Consider the following 18557-nt stretch of genomic DNA (forward strand, 5'->3'; position numbering starts at 1 on the left):
GAACACCAGGCGGGGACCGTGAGACTTTTTAATGACAGCAGCAGAGGGATGGCAGCAATGACAACAGAAAGCAGCTAGTAAAGCTCAACAAGTTATCTCACCCCCAACGAAGCACCAGCCTTGCCGAAGGCTGTGACGGCTAGATACTATCTGCAAGTGAGCCGAACTGAAATTCATTTAAGAATCAAGAAAGGAAACCACGTTTCAAAGGCTTTGAGTTAAATCAAGAGCGATTCAGGCTGGCAGGTTTTCCTCCAAGCACCACTGGATGGATGCACTTTACCCTCTTTTGGACAATACCACGGAATTTCAGAACTTTGGTTTACAGGTTGGGAATTGCCAGAAGGCTAGATTTTGCCTTCTATAGGTCCATCCTGCCCATAATCGTGGGGCATTTTGTTAAGAGTTAGCAATGAGCTGCTGCTGGTCAGAGACTCTGTAAAGCTGAGTTTGCGGAAGGATGTCTCCACGCCGCTGTCACAGATGCTGTCGTCCTGGAGCTCATCTGAGGGGAGAAAACACAATTCACTGTGGGGCAGTGGGAACAAGGTGACACCTTTGCTCTCGTACACCTTTCATTTTAGGTGGGCTCAAAGTTTGGATCTAAAATGCACATGAGCTACTTCTGTCCATTAATTTTTAAAACTCACCACACCCCGCCTACCCTATCACTTGTCAGTGCTGTTCAGAGTGGGGTGAGGGACAGAAAGCACCCAGTTCTATAAAAACTGTGAAGACACCAAAATCTAGCCTCATGTTTATCAGAATTCTTCCTGAATTCTCTTGGCCTGAAGTGCACCTTTCTTTCTTAGAAATCTGGTGTATTTTTCTGACTACCGTATTACCTATTTTATAGCTGAGGACATCGCTGAACCTTATGCAAAATAAATTGGTGACAGAAGTAGGAACTAAAAATAAGGAGTCCTTCCAGGCCTTATATGCTATTAAGTACTATATATGCCTCAAAAACATTTTGGTAGCAAAAAATAAGATGATTTGGATGAAAATGAGTCTATACTGGACAATTAGGTCAAAAGCTTGTTGAGAAGTGTCTTCAGGGATCTGAACAATGTGAATTATTTCTGAGAGAGACAGAGAATTACCAAGGGGAGAGAAGTCTAATATACTCGAATCAAAATGCTATCTTCTTATATATTAAATTACCATAAATAATTAAGACTTTAATGGCAGTAACATGGCTATTGTCTTGTTATTGACTGATTTATTCAATTGACCAATCTTTATTGGGTTCCTATTATGTGCTAAGAGCTGTGAGGTATTTTAAAAATAACTATAAATCAAGAGCTTAATGCTTTTTAAGATTTAAGTACTCATTTGTGTGGAAGGATCATTAGATTATGAGATAGGAAATGTGGGTGGTTTTCCTGGTGGATGCAGTATTCCTTTCTTAAGTGGACACAACACTGGTCCTGACTGCCCTAGGGAGGGTACCCCCAATAAGGTGACACTGGTGCCAAAACTGAATGGTCAGAAGGAGCCAGCCAGGTGAGGATATTTCAGGGAAGAGGAAGAAAAGGTCCCAAGGGCCCAAGGCTGGATTGGATCAGTGGGGCGGATGAAAGCCATTTTTAACAAGGACAACGGGTAAAGAAGGGACACTGCCTTTGTTGCTCACTGCCCCACCTTCAAAGCCTCACACAGCAGTCAACATACAGGACACAGCCAGTAAAGATTTGCTGAATGGACAAATGGCCTGGAGGGTGTACAGCAGGAGTACCACAATCTCACTAGTTTTTAAAAAGCATCACACTACCTGTTGTGTGGAGAATAGACTGAAGGGAACAGGGAGACTGATGAGGAGCTGCTGCAGGAACGGAGGTGGTGAGGGTGGACTGGGCGAGGGTGGCGGTTGTGGAGAGGAAGAAACCTGATGGCTGACTGTGCGGTGGTTAGGACGAGGAAGTACTCACGGGAGAGTCTTAAGTTTTTGTCTTAACTTCCTGGAGGATGGCGGTGCTTCTAATCAATGTGGCCAGTACTCAGTCCAGGTGGGGTACTGATAGTCCCATGTAATAAGGACGAGCAAAGAGGGCCTAGGACTGGGCTCTGGAGGGCTGTGACTTTAAAGGGGGAGTGTGAAAGAGGCAGTGAGGTGAGTGTGCTGTGGAAAAGCCAAGAGGGGAGACTGTCTGAAGCAGGAGCAACTGCTCAGCTGGGGTACATGTTGGCAGTGGTGGAGAAGACAAGAAGGATGGTGAGCAGATCTGGCCAGATACTGGGCATCAAGACAAGCGCAGGGCTGGTAGAGTGGCGGGGATGGGCCCCGGCTGCAGGAGTCAAGGAGCGGGGAGAGGGTGAAGAGCAACTGTAAAATACCCTCCTGAGCAGCTTCGCTGTGTGGGGAACAGAGGAATTGGGCTGTAGGTAAAGGGGAAGTGGGATAAAGGGAGTGCTTTTTTGGTTTTGTTTTGTTTTTTACTTTGAAAAGATGAGGGAAACCACAGCATGCTTGCTAGGTGATCCAGTAGGAGGGAGAAACCACTAGTGCAGGGGAAGGGATGTTGGGGGTTGGAAAGAGAAAGCATGAAATGGTTGTTTAGAGGGTGGGAGAATAATTTAGAGGGAAGTACAGGGTTGTTGGGCTGTGTGGAGTCCAGCATGTTACATGTTTTAGGTGGATGACAGATGGAACCAATAATGGTGGGAGACAAGGTCCGTGTTACGAACATGGGGAGGAGGCTGAGGGTCTGGGAGGCGTGTGGTGGGAAACCCACTGTGTCTGTCTACAGTCTGGGTGCCAGTGCTGGTTCCAGTGTATTTTCTCTCTCTCTAATTTAAAAGATGAGAGAAATAATATTTACCTTAACCACCCACCATCATGTTGTTTTTTTAGTATTTATTGTAAATCTAAGTAACTCATGTATCAATGTGATTGTTCCTGGGGACAGCCCCTTATGTGAATGGAGGTGTCAGGAGGGGCAGAAGGTAGAATTCGTGAATCCCCGGTGGGGAGGAGACTGACACACAGGACAGCATGGTCAGGAGAGAGTGGTGGGGAGGACATGCCATATCCCGAGACCAAACACACGGGCCTGGGGAGCCCGAAAAGACCTCGACTGCTTTCTCTGTCTTTTGTTCTTTACCTATTTGCTGTCTTGTGGAGGCAGGTGAGAGAGGCAGCAGGTGGACCTGGGAGGTCTTCACTGGGCTGGGGGCTGCAGTTCCTGAGGTGCTGAAGGCCGCCTGGATCACTTCAATGGCTTCAGTATAGCCCATCTGTCTGAGGGCCTCTACCAGCTCTCTTATTGTGCCCCCAGAGACCTGCAAGAAAAAAATAAAGTATGTTCTTGGGTGAAAACTAGTTCAAGGAACAACCAGGCAGGCTGTAAATGCTCCAGCACATGCAGAAGGTGCTTTCTGCATCGTGAGAATCAGGTGGTCTGGAAAGGTCAGAGTGAAGAGCGTCTTAAGAAAATACAAAATCTTTGAGTCAAGTTTTGTGTTTCACCTCAAAGACTCACTCATGAAATCACAGAGGAGCAGTTTACAGTAAGCACAGAATGAGCGAGAGAGAGGGAGAGATATGCCTAGGCAGTGAAACTCTACCTAGAGTGAAGTTTATGCAGTATCCTTGTATAAGTGGAAGCTCTGAAAGCCATTGAAAAATACGAGCTATCAATAAAAGGTCCAGAAGAAAATAATTTCGCCTCATGTTTTTCTTTTAGTTTTAGAAATTAAAGCATCACAAGGCAATGGCTCCACTAGGAGTCACCTCACAGAAAGTTGATTCCATGTTCCGACATGTGATCAAGGCGTGTTCTTGGAAAGAGGAAGAGATGACCGTTGAGTATTGTCTATTTTGTTCGTTCAGGAAGATCGAAGTTCTGTTACCATCCTGACCCTCTAAATAGCATTTCCCGCCCCCCAGAAAATCTCAAGGTATTTGAAAATAGGGAACATGTCAAGGTATCAGAAATAGCCTTCTGAGGAAGGTGGGTTTCTGTCCTCACCTGGGCTGCCCTCCCAGGACACGGGCAATGATTAATTTTCCCTCTCAGAGCTAAGGGAGAAGGAAGGAGGCTGTGCCCAGCAGTGACCTTAACAGAGCCAGCAGTGACGTTAACAGAGCAAAGTCAAATAAACACAGTTAGCAATGCTATGTGATGTGTTACCTCGTAGTTGTCCATGAGAGTTTTAGAGGGAGCGGGACTCAGCCGGAAGGCATTATTGAGTATTCCCAGACCTAATTTCTGTGCAAGAGTAGCCCAGTTTTTGTCTGGATCAGGAAATTCTAGCAACTTGTAGAGCTGCAACTTGGCATCTTCGGTCAGCTGTTTCATGTCTCCTGAAGGAAATGAAGAAGGAACATGACTCCTCTAGCTGAGGGGAGGCACTCTGTGGAGGGGCCGACTGTTGCTGCGCTACGCAGCCTCCAACGCCTCCTGGAGGCAATCGAACTCCTTTAGCTGAGAGTCAGTAGAAGCCTGGCTGAGTACCAGTATGCATTGTAGTAGATCACAACTGGACATCCCTGGACATCCCCTTTCGTAACTCTAGAATCTTCTGATTCTGAAATAACCACTGTGCCATTCACAGAACACCCTGGGTAATGCTGGCTCTCCTCCAACCCCCTTCTTTTTTTTTCCCCTCTTTAATTCCCTCGCCCACTTCCACCCCTGAACCTATGGATGGGTCCATTTCCCCTTAAGAACTGGATCTCTGAAGACAGGGCATCTCCTTCCATGTGCTCGCGGTGTGCACCCGGGGCCGCGCGCACCCTGGGTATGGTCTGTGGTTCCACCTGGGGTGTGAACCCAGGACCTTCTGCACGTAAAGCAGACGTGCTAACCACTACACTATGGAGCCACCCCCTTCCCCGATCCCTTTCAGTGATGGTGTGGAGATAACGCTGGTTAAGAGGACCTGGTTCCTTTACAACTCACCTTGTGCCAGTAAATCATCAGATGTAAACTCTGGCTCATATGGTTTCCCATTTAATATGTCGAATACCTGTTGAGGAAACACATGGTGAAGAACTGTACATTAAAGGGACCACGAAGGAAATGTTTCTTTAGAATAAAGAAGTCAGTATGTCCTTCTTAAAAGGTTCTAGTACCCCGAAGATGAAGCAGTGGAGAGAGGAGTCAGTACCATTGCCCAGGGCAGTGGGCCCTCTGGGGCTTTGAGGCCAGGAGGCTGTGCTCCACAGGAGCTGTGTGAGATGGGCTGGAGGACCCCAACGCAGCCTCACAGAGAGCCAGGGCCATGGCCCTTCCGAGGAGCAAAGGTTGCGAGGTCAGCCATGACTTGGCCAGAGTCGTTGGTCAGTGATGTCTCCGAGAGCCAGGTGAGGGCTGACCCCCCTCAGAGCTGTGAAGCTGTGCCCCTCGCGGCCCCCTCCTCCCTAGCAAAAGGCTTTCGAGAATGAGTTTTATAAACTTGTTCAAACTGAGGGATAGAAATGCTCTCACACGGCTTGGTGTTTGCCTTCTAGCACCATCTATATTCTAACGGAGGGGCCAGAAAAGCCTTAAGTTAAAACAGAACAAAGCAAAGTTCCAAATTCTGTTTTCTCTGCAGTCACTTTGCTGCTGGCTGACCCGGGTAAGGATGACACGGGTCACCGAAGTGGGTTATCTTTCTGCGTTCTGTGGTGAGGCTTCTGGGAAAGCCAGGTGCTCGGTGTGAAAAGAGAACCATGTGGTCTCTCTGCCAGGGTCACTCAGCTCGGCCCACATGGGCCTCCAGGAGCAACGAGCCGTGTTTGGACGTGGAGCAGCGCTTGCCCCAAGAAAGCCGATTTTGCTTTGTTGGAGATCTGTGTGCTGCCCACCTCCCTCTGGCTCTCATCCTGGGCTAAAAAGACTCAGTAACTGCCTTTTACTTTCAGATCTCAGGTCAGTGGAGTTTTGAGGAAAGCTTTAAGTCTGTTTACTCTGTATTATTGAAATCCTCAGAAGAATCTTGTTTCTTTTTCTGTTCAGAAACCACTTAGCAAAGTTCAAGCAAACGTGAAATTCTTCCTCGTTTCAAAAACTGAGACAGGGACAATTCTGGTGTGAGTTCAGAATGAATAACTTGACATTTTGTGTTTTCTCTGGTCTATCCCTCTCCCACAACTAAACTCTGATCTGATTAGGTATACACTTTTACACTCAGAACTCTGCTGACCTAGATCTTTCATGGATAGGCTTTTCAAGATAAATACAGCTCTTGACAAACAGACTTTCTTAAAAGATAAAAGGCATGTGCTTTGGGGAATAAATACCCAGGAAGGCCATTTGTTCTTACATCCTTGAACCTTTAGCTCCCCCAGGAGCAGCTATCACTGGAGCCACACTCACCTGCCAGTTGGTGGCCATATCTAGAGGTGTGGTTCCAGGAATGACTCCTTCATCCTCTCCATCTTTTTCCCAAGAGTCGTCCATGTCATAGAGAGGCTCAAAGTTCTCTACCAGGGGATCTGCTCCTGCAAAGTCAAGTCACACAGCATTAGGTACACCCAGATTTTCTCAACGTCCAGCTGTCTGCAGGGGTCAGATTATATAAATATATAAAACATGTTTACTTATATAAATATATAAAACATATTCCTACCGAAGTATCCAGAGGCCTTTTAAATTACAATTTATTTTGATTGTGTTTGAAGATACCCTATTTGGCCAAGGACATTTTCTAAACAAAAGACTTGGAATACTCTCTCACATTTAACTATATAGGATAGTTTTAAATTGAATGATGCATCTTTAATCTGAAGACTAATGACAGCAGTTTATAGGCATTGGGGTGCTCAAGATGAAAGTCAGATTCATGCATATTTCTCAATTTTTTCTCCTGTTTCCTCAAAAGAGCAAAGGTGCTTGCTCCTTAATGATAACATGTTCAATTTTATTCCTGAGGACAGCATTACCAGGGTCCTGATCCTTAAACAAAAAACACCAAAACAAACAAACAAACAAACAAGCAAACAAAAACCACCTTCTGTTAAAACATTTAGTTACTGAAGAATTTCTAGTCTTGTTTCTTAGCCTGCAGCAAGAAACACCAAAAGTAACTCAAGGATTAAAGATCAGAGCTAGAGCTGCTTCTTAGAGACTTGGAAACTATTTTTATGAGAGAGTGTTTAACGTGACGCCTAGTGAACAGCAGTAAGTTCAGCACACTCTTTTGGGAAGAGGGACTTGTTTTCATCTTGCTGGGAGAACATCTGGCTTGCGCCAACTTCTATAATAGAGAGTGCCTAATGAGAATCAAAGAGGGATCTTCATGCTATTTCTTATTTCATTCTCCCAGTGCTAGCCTGATCTATGAGGCAATAGTGTTACCTGATCACGAAAACGGTGGAGAAACTTAGACGAACAATTTATAGGACCAAAGACTGGAGGAACTGAGCTGTCCATTCCTTAAGTGACCTTTATGGCTTCGAGCTCAGGACTAGATTTTTCACCTGAATTCTTCATTTATCTACTGGAGAAACTGCTACTTGCTACTCCTTTCATGGAATACCAAGTATTCAAGAGAAAGCATTTTTGAAAATGTTATAGCTTCTTGTCTCAAGGTGTACCTTAATTATAACCACTGACTTCCAAAACTATTCATACACAATACAATCAGAGTCTCTTATTCAAGAGAATATTCAGCTTGACAAAGGAGAAAAGAAGAGGCTGCTGTTTATTTGGGATGTGATTTTACTAATCAGAAAAATGTGGTGCCCGAAGAAAAAGTTCTTACATCTTTCAGGACTCAAATTTTTAAGAAGGTATTTAACTTGCTCTGTTTTCTTGAATTTATGAAGCATTTACTTTCTAAAAAAATTTAATAACCTCTAAAGTAAATCTGATATGTCAGAGTAGGTTTGAGAGACCAATTTTGTCAGTTTCTGAGGTTCAAAATATACAAGGCAATAGAGATTCAAGGATGAGGAGTAATTTTTCTATACTTCATAGGACTAGAGGATTAAATGGAATAACACCTGCAAATCTTTACTTGAATTAAGGGAGAGAAACACAGTAAAGTGGGGGTCCCCAACCCCTAGGCCTCAGACCAATACCAGTCCAGGGCCTGTTAGGAACAGGGCCACACAACAGGTGGTGAGTGGCAGGTGAGCAAGTGCAGCTTCATCTGTATTTATAGCCGCTCTCCAGCACTAGCAGCACCGCCTCAGCTCCACCTCAGATCATCAGGCATTAGATTCTCAAAGGAGCACTGGTCCCTGGTGCCAAAAAGTCTGGGGACCGCTGAAGTAGGGAAAATAGAGTTTGTAAGTTCAGACTGACAAGGTGTGATCCATAGCTCTGCCATTTATTGGGACTCTGGTACTGGGATGTAGAAGTCTCTCTAGTCTGTTCTTCGGCTATAAGATGAGAATAATAATAATGGTATTTATATCAAAGGGTTATTGTGGATTAAATAAGATTAAATGAGACAGGGCATGTGAAGTGCCTAGCACAATGCCTGGTACAGAGAGAATAAATGCTAGCAATTTTTAGTGACAGTACTCGATACACTCCCCATTTGTTTTTTCCTATTCAATTTCTAAGAGATCTTTCGTGCAAAATAAGTCTTTACATGATTTCTTACACCAACACATTTTCCTTCTGCAGACTTCTGACATAATGAGACAGGTACTGCTTAGAATTCTATAAGGAATTAAATTCAACTTTAAGATCTCTTATCAAGAGAGTCAACCTGAACAACCGAAACCCAAAACACACAGGTGAATTAGAGAGTAAAAACTAACACGACTCTCAGGATGAAGCCCAGGATTACTAGCCCAAACAGTGCCTTGATGGTAGTGAAGGTGTGTGATTTGCCATAGAACTTTTATTTACTCATACCTTTCAGCAGCAGATCTGTGGCTCAAAGAAGGCAACAGGTTGCTCTATTGAAGTTAGGTTTGCACACCTGATAACATTTTCCACCGCTGACCGCCTGGCTGCCTTACCTGCTGCTTTGAGAAGAGCTGCCAGCCTGGTGGACCCTCTTCCGGCCGCTATGTGAAGGGGTGTAGTTCCATCATAGGTGGTACTGTCTACATGGGCATCACCCTACAATCCGGCCCACACGGAAAAGAGTTAGTTGAAGGCTCTCTTTTTGTCCTCACGTCCCCCTGTCTTCATGACTCCATGGGTCATGTTACTAACCCAGTTGCTATTTCGGGCAGGCTCTACCATTGAAGCAATCCCCAGTTAAGAGATGCCGGACAAGGGATGATGGGAATGCCTGAAACGGCTGCTCTGAAACCTTGTACAGATATTAAATATATAGAGCTGAATGTAGGGAGAAAGGCTGTTACCAGCTCTGTTCTTAGAAAAGATTTCCCTAAATTCCCCTTGGAATTTAATGTAAATGTCGACAGGTGCTTCCTTCACCTCCAGAAGCAGGCAGCCGGCCAAGGAGATGTTGTCGCGCTCCACAGCCAGGTGCAGCGCCGTGTGCCCTGCCTTCCGCTCCTGGGCGTTGACGTCTGCCCCTGCGGCCACCAGCAGCAGCAGACACTGCATGCTGTTACTCATCACGGCTATATGAATGGCGTTCAGACCTGCAGCCCAAGCACAGGGACAGTCACAGTGTGGGAGGGCTGCTCACGAGATGGCCCTCAGTGAAGCTGAAGGAGATGACAAAACTGGACCACAGAAAGGGAACGCCAACGGGTTTGGGTATGTCTAGTGCTGACAGCGTTTCTACACCAGACAGTCTTTACAGGTGCTGTAAGTCAGTTCTGCATGTAAAACCGCTGTCTCCTTTTATGTTCTCAGGAGACATGAGAGCAAATAATCACCCTCCGAATAAATGATTGCTTTCTACACTTCAAGCTCAGTGTTTGCTCAGACCTCTGTTTTTTCTTCCTATTGATTAACTACTCCAGGTCATCTTTAAAGGAATCAGCAATGGTGAGCAAAAGAAATTCCAGAGGAACTCCAGGTGACTAACGAAAGCACTTTGGGTGCAAATCGAATAACATACATTTATCAAATACCTACCAATTGTTAGAAAGTAGATAGAGAAGGTTATACCATGATGTGTGACTATCTCTTACCTTCCCCATTGGGATGGTCGATAAGTAGTGCTGTCCTTTTATGCTTGAGTAAAATACCGAGAATTTTATCATGTCCTTCTTTGGCAGCTAGGTGCAGAACAGAGTTACCCAAGCGGTCCAGAAGGCTCAGGTCAGCCCCGGCCCTCAGTAAGTCTTCCACCACAGCTTCCTGTTTGGTGATTACTGCTAAGTGCAACGGCGTCTGGGAAGTGGAAAAGGGGCGGGGATACACTGGTCAGTGGCCAACACTTGTAACCCACGGGTGCTTGGCAGCTGCCACTATGGTAGGTAGACTCGTACTGTGGGCCATTTTCCCTTCCCAGGTTAACTTCTCACCTTTGCAAATGAATTATTCATTATTCCATATCATATGCTAATGAAGTATATATACTGGACCAACATTTAGCCATTCAATTATTAAGATTTTTCTATATACAATTCTTAATAGCTTTCTTGTTTCTCACCATTCTAGTAGGACTCTATCTTCAGCTGATAATTCCTTATGTTAAATCAAATCAAGGCTATGGTTTCACTGGAGAAGTTTAAATGAACCACTCAACAGAACTCCATTAGCAAAGGTGCTGTAATTCTATGGTGACATGGGAAATAAATTTGTTAACTTAAAAAATATTGTTCCATGGACTGACTCCATGGGACCGATCAATAGAACTTTCCCTCACCCATTTTATAAAAGCTGTCAAAGGATTCTAAATGTCACAACTAGGACAACAGAACCATTTCACTAAGAGAGTTCAGATGAACAAACTGACTTGCTGACACCTAACAGGTAAGTAAATAATCCATTTGATTCCCCTGCCCATGAAGTAGTACCTCAGTGAATGAAAACGAGATGTTTTGAAAACTGTGTGTTTTCAAAATGAGTAAGACGAACACAAACATGAAAATATCTTTCAAAGAATCGAGGTCACTGACAGAATAGCAACATATTTTTTTTTACAAATCAGTCTATTTCACAGGAGCCTGTGAAATCCAGTCTGTCTAGTGACAATTTGCCTAAACTTTCCCTCTTGGTAAGCAGTTACTATAGCAGTGACAGCCTTGACATCCTGGCTGGTGTAAGGCTATCAGAGTACATGAGAACTGGATGAAAGATGTTCAGTCATCTAAGTCTCAATTACAAAGATTACTGAATATAGCAGAAACAAGACAGGATTTTTTTTTTTTTTGCCAAATTTCCACTCTCCCAATTATAATAATAATAATTGTTATTATTATTATTATTAATCTTTTAGAACTATAACCCAGTTTGAAATAGAATGATGTCCTCAAAACTTTAGATATTATAGCCAAGAATCTTCCTCTTGAAAAATAAACTATTAAGTAAATAAAAGTTGTGTTTATTAATCTTAAATGCTACTTGTGGAGATGGGAAAGGAGAATGAGAAAAGATCTGAAATTATAAGATCTTACGCCATTCATATCATACAAATTCTCTACCATGAGTAATAGAGTGTTTTTGTTTTGTTTTTGTTTTGTTTTGTTTTTGCCTTTTTAAAGTTTCTCTCATGGTCCCATTAAAGGTTTTCTATGATATTTTAGGCTTTAGATATTAAACCTCAGGATTATATTTTACATAGTTATACAATGTGGGGATTCAGGAACCTTTACGTTACGCCTGTTGGCAAGTGGATGTATGCAGACATTTTGCAGAGCCAAGCAGACAAATGTTCCAGCAGCCTACCTCCTGCATAAATATTGGAGTGACGCAAATATATTGGGTGAGGATATTCATCACAGTATTGTCTACGGATATGGGAAGCAAGAAGCTGGCTAAGTGTCCATTGCTGGCAAACAGGTACATTGCAGGTGGAAGATGTACAGTGAGGGATTCTCTTCAGGAATAGAAACAACGAACTAGCTGTACACACAGGTGCACGGGTAAATCCCGTAAATAGAAAGGGCAGATATATAGCGACATGTAGCACAAAGCCATTTACGCATTTTAAAAATGCATGCACGAAGAACTATACAGACACACACAGATGAGTGCATATAAAACTGGTGAAACCCCAGTAAGATCTGTGGATTGTATCGTTGTCGATTTCCTGGTTTTGATACTGAATTATAGTTATGAAAGATGTTACCACTGGGGAAAGTGGGTGAAGAGTACATGGGGCCTCCCAGTACATTTTTTTGCAGCCACCTATGAATCTATAATTACATCAAATTAAAAATTAAAGAAAAAGGTTAATGTAGGTTAAATTAAATTAAAGGCTAAATTAAAAATTAAAGAAAAAGGTTTGTATAATACAATGTAGATTTGTGTGAAAATATAATAAAATACCTATTTACTTAAAGCTTTTATGTTTTTGTAGCCAATACATGGTAAATTACTTACAAATACAATAGTTATATTTGGGAGTGGGGCTGGAAGACTTGCATGCTGCCGGGGTGGCAACTTGGATTCTTCAAGGAATGTACGTTCTTATGTACCATTTTTAAAACTATGAATATATACTTACAGTAATTAAAAGTATGATAAAAAAATACATGCGCAAAAATCTCCCACTAATGTTTTATAGGAACATATGCAAATAAAACATCGCATATCAAATGCACTGGAGGGGTTGTCTACCTTGCGGGGGAAAGAAACGAGAGAGGAAAATGGGGTTTGGTTTAAAGGGAATAAATTTCAGAAATATTTTCAGAAAAATCCTAACTCTATGGACTTGGATTATTTTGAATGTGTCTCTAGAGGATGGGCGGGGAGAGATGTGATTTCGACAGATGGTCACAAAAATGTACTAAGATTAGCGAAAGGTATTTTGGGGAGAATGTTTAAGACAATTGCCAAATAGTTCAAATTACTTAGAGAACTGTATAATTTCCCATCAAGAATAGTTAACGGAGAACATTTACTGCAGATAAACAAGAGTCCAAGTCTTAGCGGCTTCTAGCTCTCAAATCAAAGCTGCCATTGGACGTACGTTTGAGACCTAGACAGCATAGTAGAAGATGTAGAATCCTTGTGCCCTAGTGGAAAGGGAGGGAAAAAGTGCTGCATTCCCCAAATCAGAAGATGCAGACATGTCAAAGGTGGTGGTTTCCGGGTTTTTCTCTCTAGCAAACTAGAGAGTTTCAATATATGTAACCAAATGATACAGTAAGGAGCTCAGCACATAATAAATCACAACTACTAATCCTGTTGTGCTGTGTCCTTTGCAGGTCCTATTTATAAACAGAAATACAAGTAATTCCTTGAATCTGATCTACAGGCAGTGAAATTAAGCAGTCTTTGAAAGGAGAACCGAAAAGTGACAACGTTCCATTCCTAGTCCGATTTGTACACTTGTGATGGTGAAAAGGAATGGTCAGGTCAAAAGCCAGAGAGTGTCAAGCTTTACGGGCCAAATGACTTTCCAAGTACCAACATTAGACCTCACTCTATTTGTTTTATACTATGAGTCAGTGAGGAATCCCTGCCTTCATTTTTCTTTTGACAGCCAGAGAAGCCTTACGTCCAATGAGAAATTACTTCCCCTTATCAGGGAACATCTATTCACGGATAAAAATCTATTGACAGCTACATGTAACAGATTTAGTACTTTTGTCCTGCAGAAATAAAAATGATTCACATCACCTGCTTTAAATATTGAGAACTGGAATAGGCACCTTTACTGTGTAAATAATCGTACATGATTGTTGTCCATATTTTTAGAGACGGATGCTTTAATCAGGCATCCAAGCATACCATCTAGGCCAAGGAGGACTGGGAAGCCACTCTGGGTTGAGTGAAGGGATGGAGAAAATGAGAAAGCTGAGAAGGGGACAAGACCAGGAGACTGCTACAGAAGACGGGTAGGGCCAGGAAAGGCAGCAGGAAAGGGATAGTGCCCAGGGGAGGGAGGCAGGAGCAGCTCTGGAGAGTAGAACCCTCCTTACCTGATGCTAGTGCTGCCCCATCGGTCCCTCGGCCAGAGGGGCTGGCCCAGGTCTCCCAGGATCCCAAACCCAGCATCTGGAGGATGGCAGGGCTAGATAAGGTAGTTTCAATCTCCTTTCTTCACCTGCCATCTGCATGTGCCCAACAAGAAGCTTCATGAATGTCCACCTAACTTCTCCCTCTGCAAATCTGAAGTATCTGTGATGGAGTTCCTCAAGTTGCTTTTGCGCTCATCTAATTTCTGTTTAAAACTGATCTGGGCAAAACTCTTTGGTGTTTCCTGTTTTCTTCACTCTGAGCTGTCTTTCTGTTTTGAAGGGTACTTTTTTCTCAAGAGCCTTTATTTCTTTTTGTATTCTGATTTCAGCACCCCCTTTTTTGATATATATTTAATCTATGTGTTGTCAACATGTGTTTCGGCAGACTTCGAAACCCTTATAAATTACTGGCTTTTCGAACCTAATCTTTTTCTATTTTATTTTTCTTCACAGATGTGATGCATTTATGCTAGGTTCTCCCTCTAAATGGATGGACTCTGGAGAATTTCTAAAATTTAAAGCTTGCCTTTCCCCAACAGGATGATGAATTTCACTGCGGGGTGATTGCTATTATACTCACAGATCAAAGCATCCCAATTCATAAAAGAACATTCCCAAATAATGGGCTTTTAGGATATTACCTGCAAAGATGTTTTGTTGTATTTTTTTTTTTTTTTGCTACCGTTAACATTATTAGAAGTAAAACACGCACACACACACAAATGCACGTACAAATGATAGATTTTTCTTCAGTTGTCTCCTTGATATTTCTGCTTACCTGGTAGAGGTCATTTCTCATGTTGATAATGTCATCGGAAATCAAACCAGATGTGACTTCTAGCAGATCCCTCACAAGTTGAGCATGAAGATGGATGATTGCTAAGTGTAAGACACTGGAGCAAAAATATAATGGCAATAATCAATTAAAGTGCTAATGAAAAAAAAAGTTCCCAAGATATGATTAGACTTGCAGACTACATTCTCTCATATCTAGTTTCCTTTGGTCCCCAAATGTTTTGAATCTATACAATCTCTGAGTTTAAGGTGGGGATGCTCTTCTGCCTACCCAAGGCTGCTACATACATTTATCGTACCTGTCTAGTCACTGGGGGCATTCGTGTTTGACACTTTGAGGCAGAAAGAAAGGCACCTGAGCTTCAAGGCAGAGAGAGCTAAGTCTAAATCCCAACTCTGCCTCTGTGCTGTGATTTCAGGGCACTTTCTCCTCTAACTTTTCCCTGACTTTCTCTGACATACAGCTGACGTATATAAAATGCCTGAACTAGGACCTATTCAGAAAAATGTAGTTACCTCACCTAGCCCTGCCATCCTCCAGCAAAATACAGTGTGGTAGCTTTTTAAGATCTGAGATCCTAAGAGGGGAGTTAGGCTTTGAACTATCGGGAGAAGACTCTTGAATTAAACTTTTGAAAGAACAATGTGATTGTGTTTCTCTTCTGCAAATATTCCCTCTGACTAGAATGGTTTTGCTCCTTTCCTCTGCCTGGACAGTGCCTCTCCAGCCTTCATATTCAGTTCAAAACTTATATCTTTGGAGAAGACGTGCCCAATTTTCTAGGCAGAGCAAGTTTTCTCTCCTCGCGTTTAGTGCAGTTTTCTAAACATCTTTCTCCCTCTCTGGCCTGTGATCTACTTGGAGGCTAGCTCTCTCTGGATCAGCCTTACGGCCCTGGCACACAGTTTAGGCATTAAAATAAGGATGACAGAAAAAACTCAGGGCTTACACTAATGAGGCTGAAAATACTGGCAGGTGCCAAGTATCACTCCAAGGAGCAACATATTTTTTTTTAACTGTTGAAAAATATTACTATTAAAATTAATTCGAAATGACCGAACAATAACAATAAAAGTGGCTACTGTTTGTTTAGAGCTTCTATTTACCAGATGATGCTAAACACTTGACATACATTATCTCAGTTATTGTAACAACAATCCTATGAGGTAGGTGATGTTTTCTTCATTTTTCAGGTGATGAAATTGAGACTTATAGGTATAACAGAACTCAGCACAAGTCACAGAGCTAGTGAGTGGTGAAGCTGGGATTTGAGCCCAGGTCTGTCTTGTGCCAAGGCCGTCTCTTAATCCCTGAGGCTGTACTGCTTCAGAAGTACATGGGCTCTGCTCTGCGGAGTTGCAGATGAACATCTAAGAGGAAAAACACCCGCAAGCATGGGCGGACTGTGATGCAGGGCACACTTGAAGTAGCACATGGTGGCAGTACATCTGGGATTTGAGGCACGGGCTGGATTTTCTCTAATAATTATATTAGGTATCATTTTATCCAGGCCTCTTTCTTAGAAATAGCAAGTATATCTTTCATGGAATTAACATTGTCACAGGAGAGCCTAAAATACTAAATTGTGACTCCATTACTTAAGGGATATTTTTTAAATGAATGATTTCAAAGTTTCACTACTGTCTCTTGAAATGTGAGGCTGGAAGAAGGCTTCTGAAAAAGGCCTGAAATGTGACGCAGAGATGATGCACATATACCAAGAAAAAGGCTGCACAGTAAACATTGCCTAAAAATTTCCATGTGCAGCTCAGCATTTCACAGCAGAAGTACATCCCCCCTCCCCCATAAACCTTCACACCTTCATGGGAATTTCCCCAATACCAGAAGTTTGTATTATTTTTTTCTTTATTGTATGTTCTGTGGTGACTAATAGCCAAAGGATTCAGATTATTAGCCAAATATGACAAGCTCAATGAAAACAAGAGGCCTGAGCTGTGAAGGCCAAAAGGTACCTCTTGTCTACATTCTTATGAGGATCCCTCTTTGTCTCCCCAGGTCTCAGTGTCCCAGCCTCTAGCTGAGGCAAGCTCCGAGAGCCTGCTTGCATTAGCACATCGGGGTCCAGGAGGGAACTCTAAGTATTTGACATCCTGCTTGAGTAGGGAAGGCCACCGCCTTGGCCCCTCCAGGTATGTCCAGGGTCCTTACACATGTTTATGCCTCCTCCTTAATGCTCCCACTCGAATGCATGCACCTTGTGTTCCTTTCCACAATCCTCCCTTCAAACACCAACAGTCCCTTGCTAACCTGTATGCGCTCATCTTTCTTAGACTCGTCAATTCAGCAGGTCCCTAAAAATGTCACTTGAAATGCTCCTGTCCCATCTTGGTTAACTGCTTTCTCTTGTGGTTATATGCTATTAAACACTAATTGGATAATTTAACCCTGTTAAAAAACATTCTGCTGTTCATGACATTAGACAAAGCCGGCTGTACCGGTTCCTCTCATACTGTATAACAAGGCCAGTGGTTATACCACATCCTTGGTTACGGTGCAAGGAATGAGAACAAAGGTCTCTGTTTGAAACCCTGAGGTTGGCACTTTCCTAAAGCATTTGGTTCAGTTTTTAAACTGAGGTTTAAAGCATAGCGCTCAAGCTCTTTCACAAAAAGGATTTCTCATTGTCAATACTATTTTAGGAAGGTTTTAGATGAGACACTTTACTTGAATCTGAGTGCTGCTGTCTCTTATTTTTATAGGCTTTTGAGATCATTTTAGAGGGCTCAATGAAAGGACTAAGAGAACTGTTATAGAAAGAAGTCAAGTGGCTTTGCAAATATAAGCTCAGCCCCAGCAGGAATGGGAGGCATGGTGTCGGGAATGTTAGACTCTCGCACAATGTGGGTTAAGGCGGTCATGAGTCTGATCCACTCACAGACTGGTGACCATTCACAGAGGCAGGAGAGAAGGAACCAGCAACTGGGAAAGAATGACAACTGCCTCTTAATCATTTTGTTGTTGTGTCTTTCTTTCTTTAAGTCTACAGACAAGTTCAGGGTGGTTTGGCCATAGACTGTTGTCTTTAGTGGGCTTTTTCTTGAGTACAATATCATTACAAATATACAGTTGGGGTAACAACTGCTTTCAAGACTTGGTAGGACCAAACTTTATTATTATATTATTCCAGTAAATAAAGCTAATATTATTATTCAAATAAAGAAAAATTTGTTTATTAAATATTATTCCAAATTTTATTCCCATAAATAAAGCAAGGCTTTTCAAAAAATATTATTCCCCACACATATCTCAGTTTTCTTGCCCAGAATGTTGTACTCTTAGATGAGTATTCCAGCTTTTGTAGCGTCCAACAGGTAAGAGCCACAGGACAGGAGGAAAAAATTATGCTACTCAACCTTACTGACACCTTATTTTCTTTGAGAGAGTGTTCCAGTTACAGGACCCAATAATTTAATCAATTCTTTTCTAGCCAGTATGCATACAATGATTATCTCTCTTCCTTACCCTAAAACAACCCTTATCTGCAGAAGCCCTGACTTACCTGTCTCCATTCTCATCCTGCACTGTAGTGAGATGGCGCTGGACAGCCAGCAGCATCTTCACATCTCCTGTCACTGCGTAGTCAAATAGGGCATTGGCATGCCGCTTGGCAAGCTGCACAGCCTTCTCTAGAAAGAGGTTATCTGCAAGGCAATGACCATAGTCACAGTTGAGTTTCCTATATTTGCTCTACAGGTATGGCATGCTTGAGGCCAAAACCATCAGCATCAGTATTCTGATAACTTGATACACATCATTTTAGTCGAAAATGCTCCCTCTTTTCAATGCTTCTGGATTGTG

General features: G+C 42.6%; 1 protein-coding gene across 2 annotated transcripts in view; it reads right to left on the reverse strand.

Moving 5' to 3' along the window:
• The window catches only part of NFKB1 (nuclear factor kappa B subunit 1), a 110036-nt gene continuing 91479 nt past the window's right edge, over positions 1-18557 (reverse strand). For both annotated transcript variants that reach the window (XM_023531392.1, XM_011361512.1), the window contains exons 15-24: positions 18259-18400; positions 14721-14835; positions 10001-10202; positions 9333-9502; positions 8906-9008; positions 6306-6430; positions 4905-4971; positions 4134-4306; positions 3105-3282; positions 1-505 (exon numbers count right to left, since the gene is read on the reverse strand). In XM_023531392.1, coding sequence (XP_023387160.1) covers positions 348-505; positions 3105-3282; positions 4134-4306; positions 4905-4971; positions 6306-6430; positions 8906-9008; positions 9333-9502; positions 10001-10202; positions 14721-14835; positions 18259-18400 — 1433 coding nt within the window. In that variant the 3' untranslated portion in view covers positions 1-347. The remainder of the gene's footprint in view (positions 506-3104; positions 3283-4133; positions 4307-4904; positions 4972-6305; positions 6431-8905; positions 9009-9332; positions 9503-10000; positions 10203-14720; positions 14836-18258; positions 18401-18557) is intronic.

Source organism: Pteropus vampyrus, unplaced genomic scaffold (genome assembly GCF_000151845.1).
Source record: "Pteropus vampyrus isolate Shadow unplaced genomic scaffold, Pvam_2.0 Scaffold67, whole genome shotgun sequence".
NCBI lineage: Eukaryota > Metazoa > Chordata > Mammalia > Chiroptera > Pteropodidae > Pteropus > Pteropus vampyrus.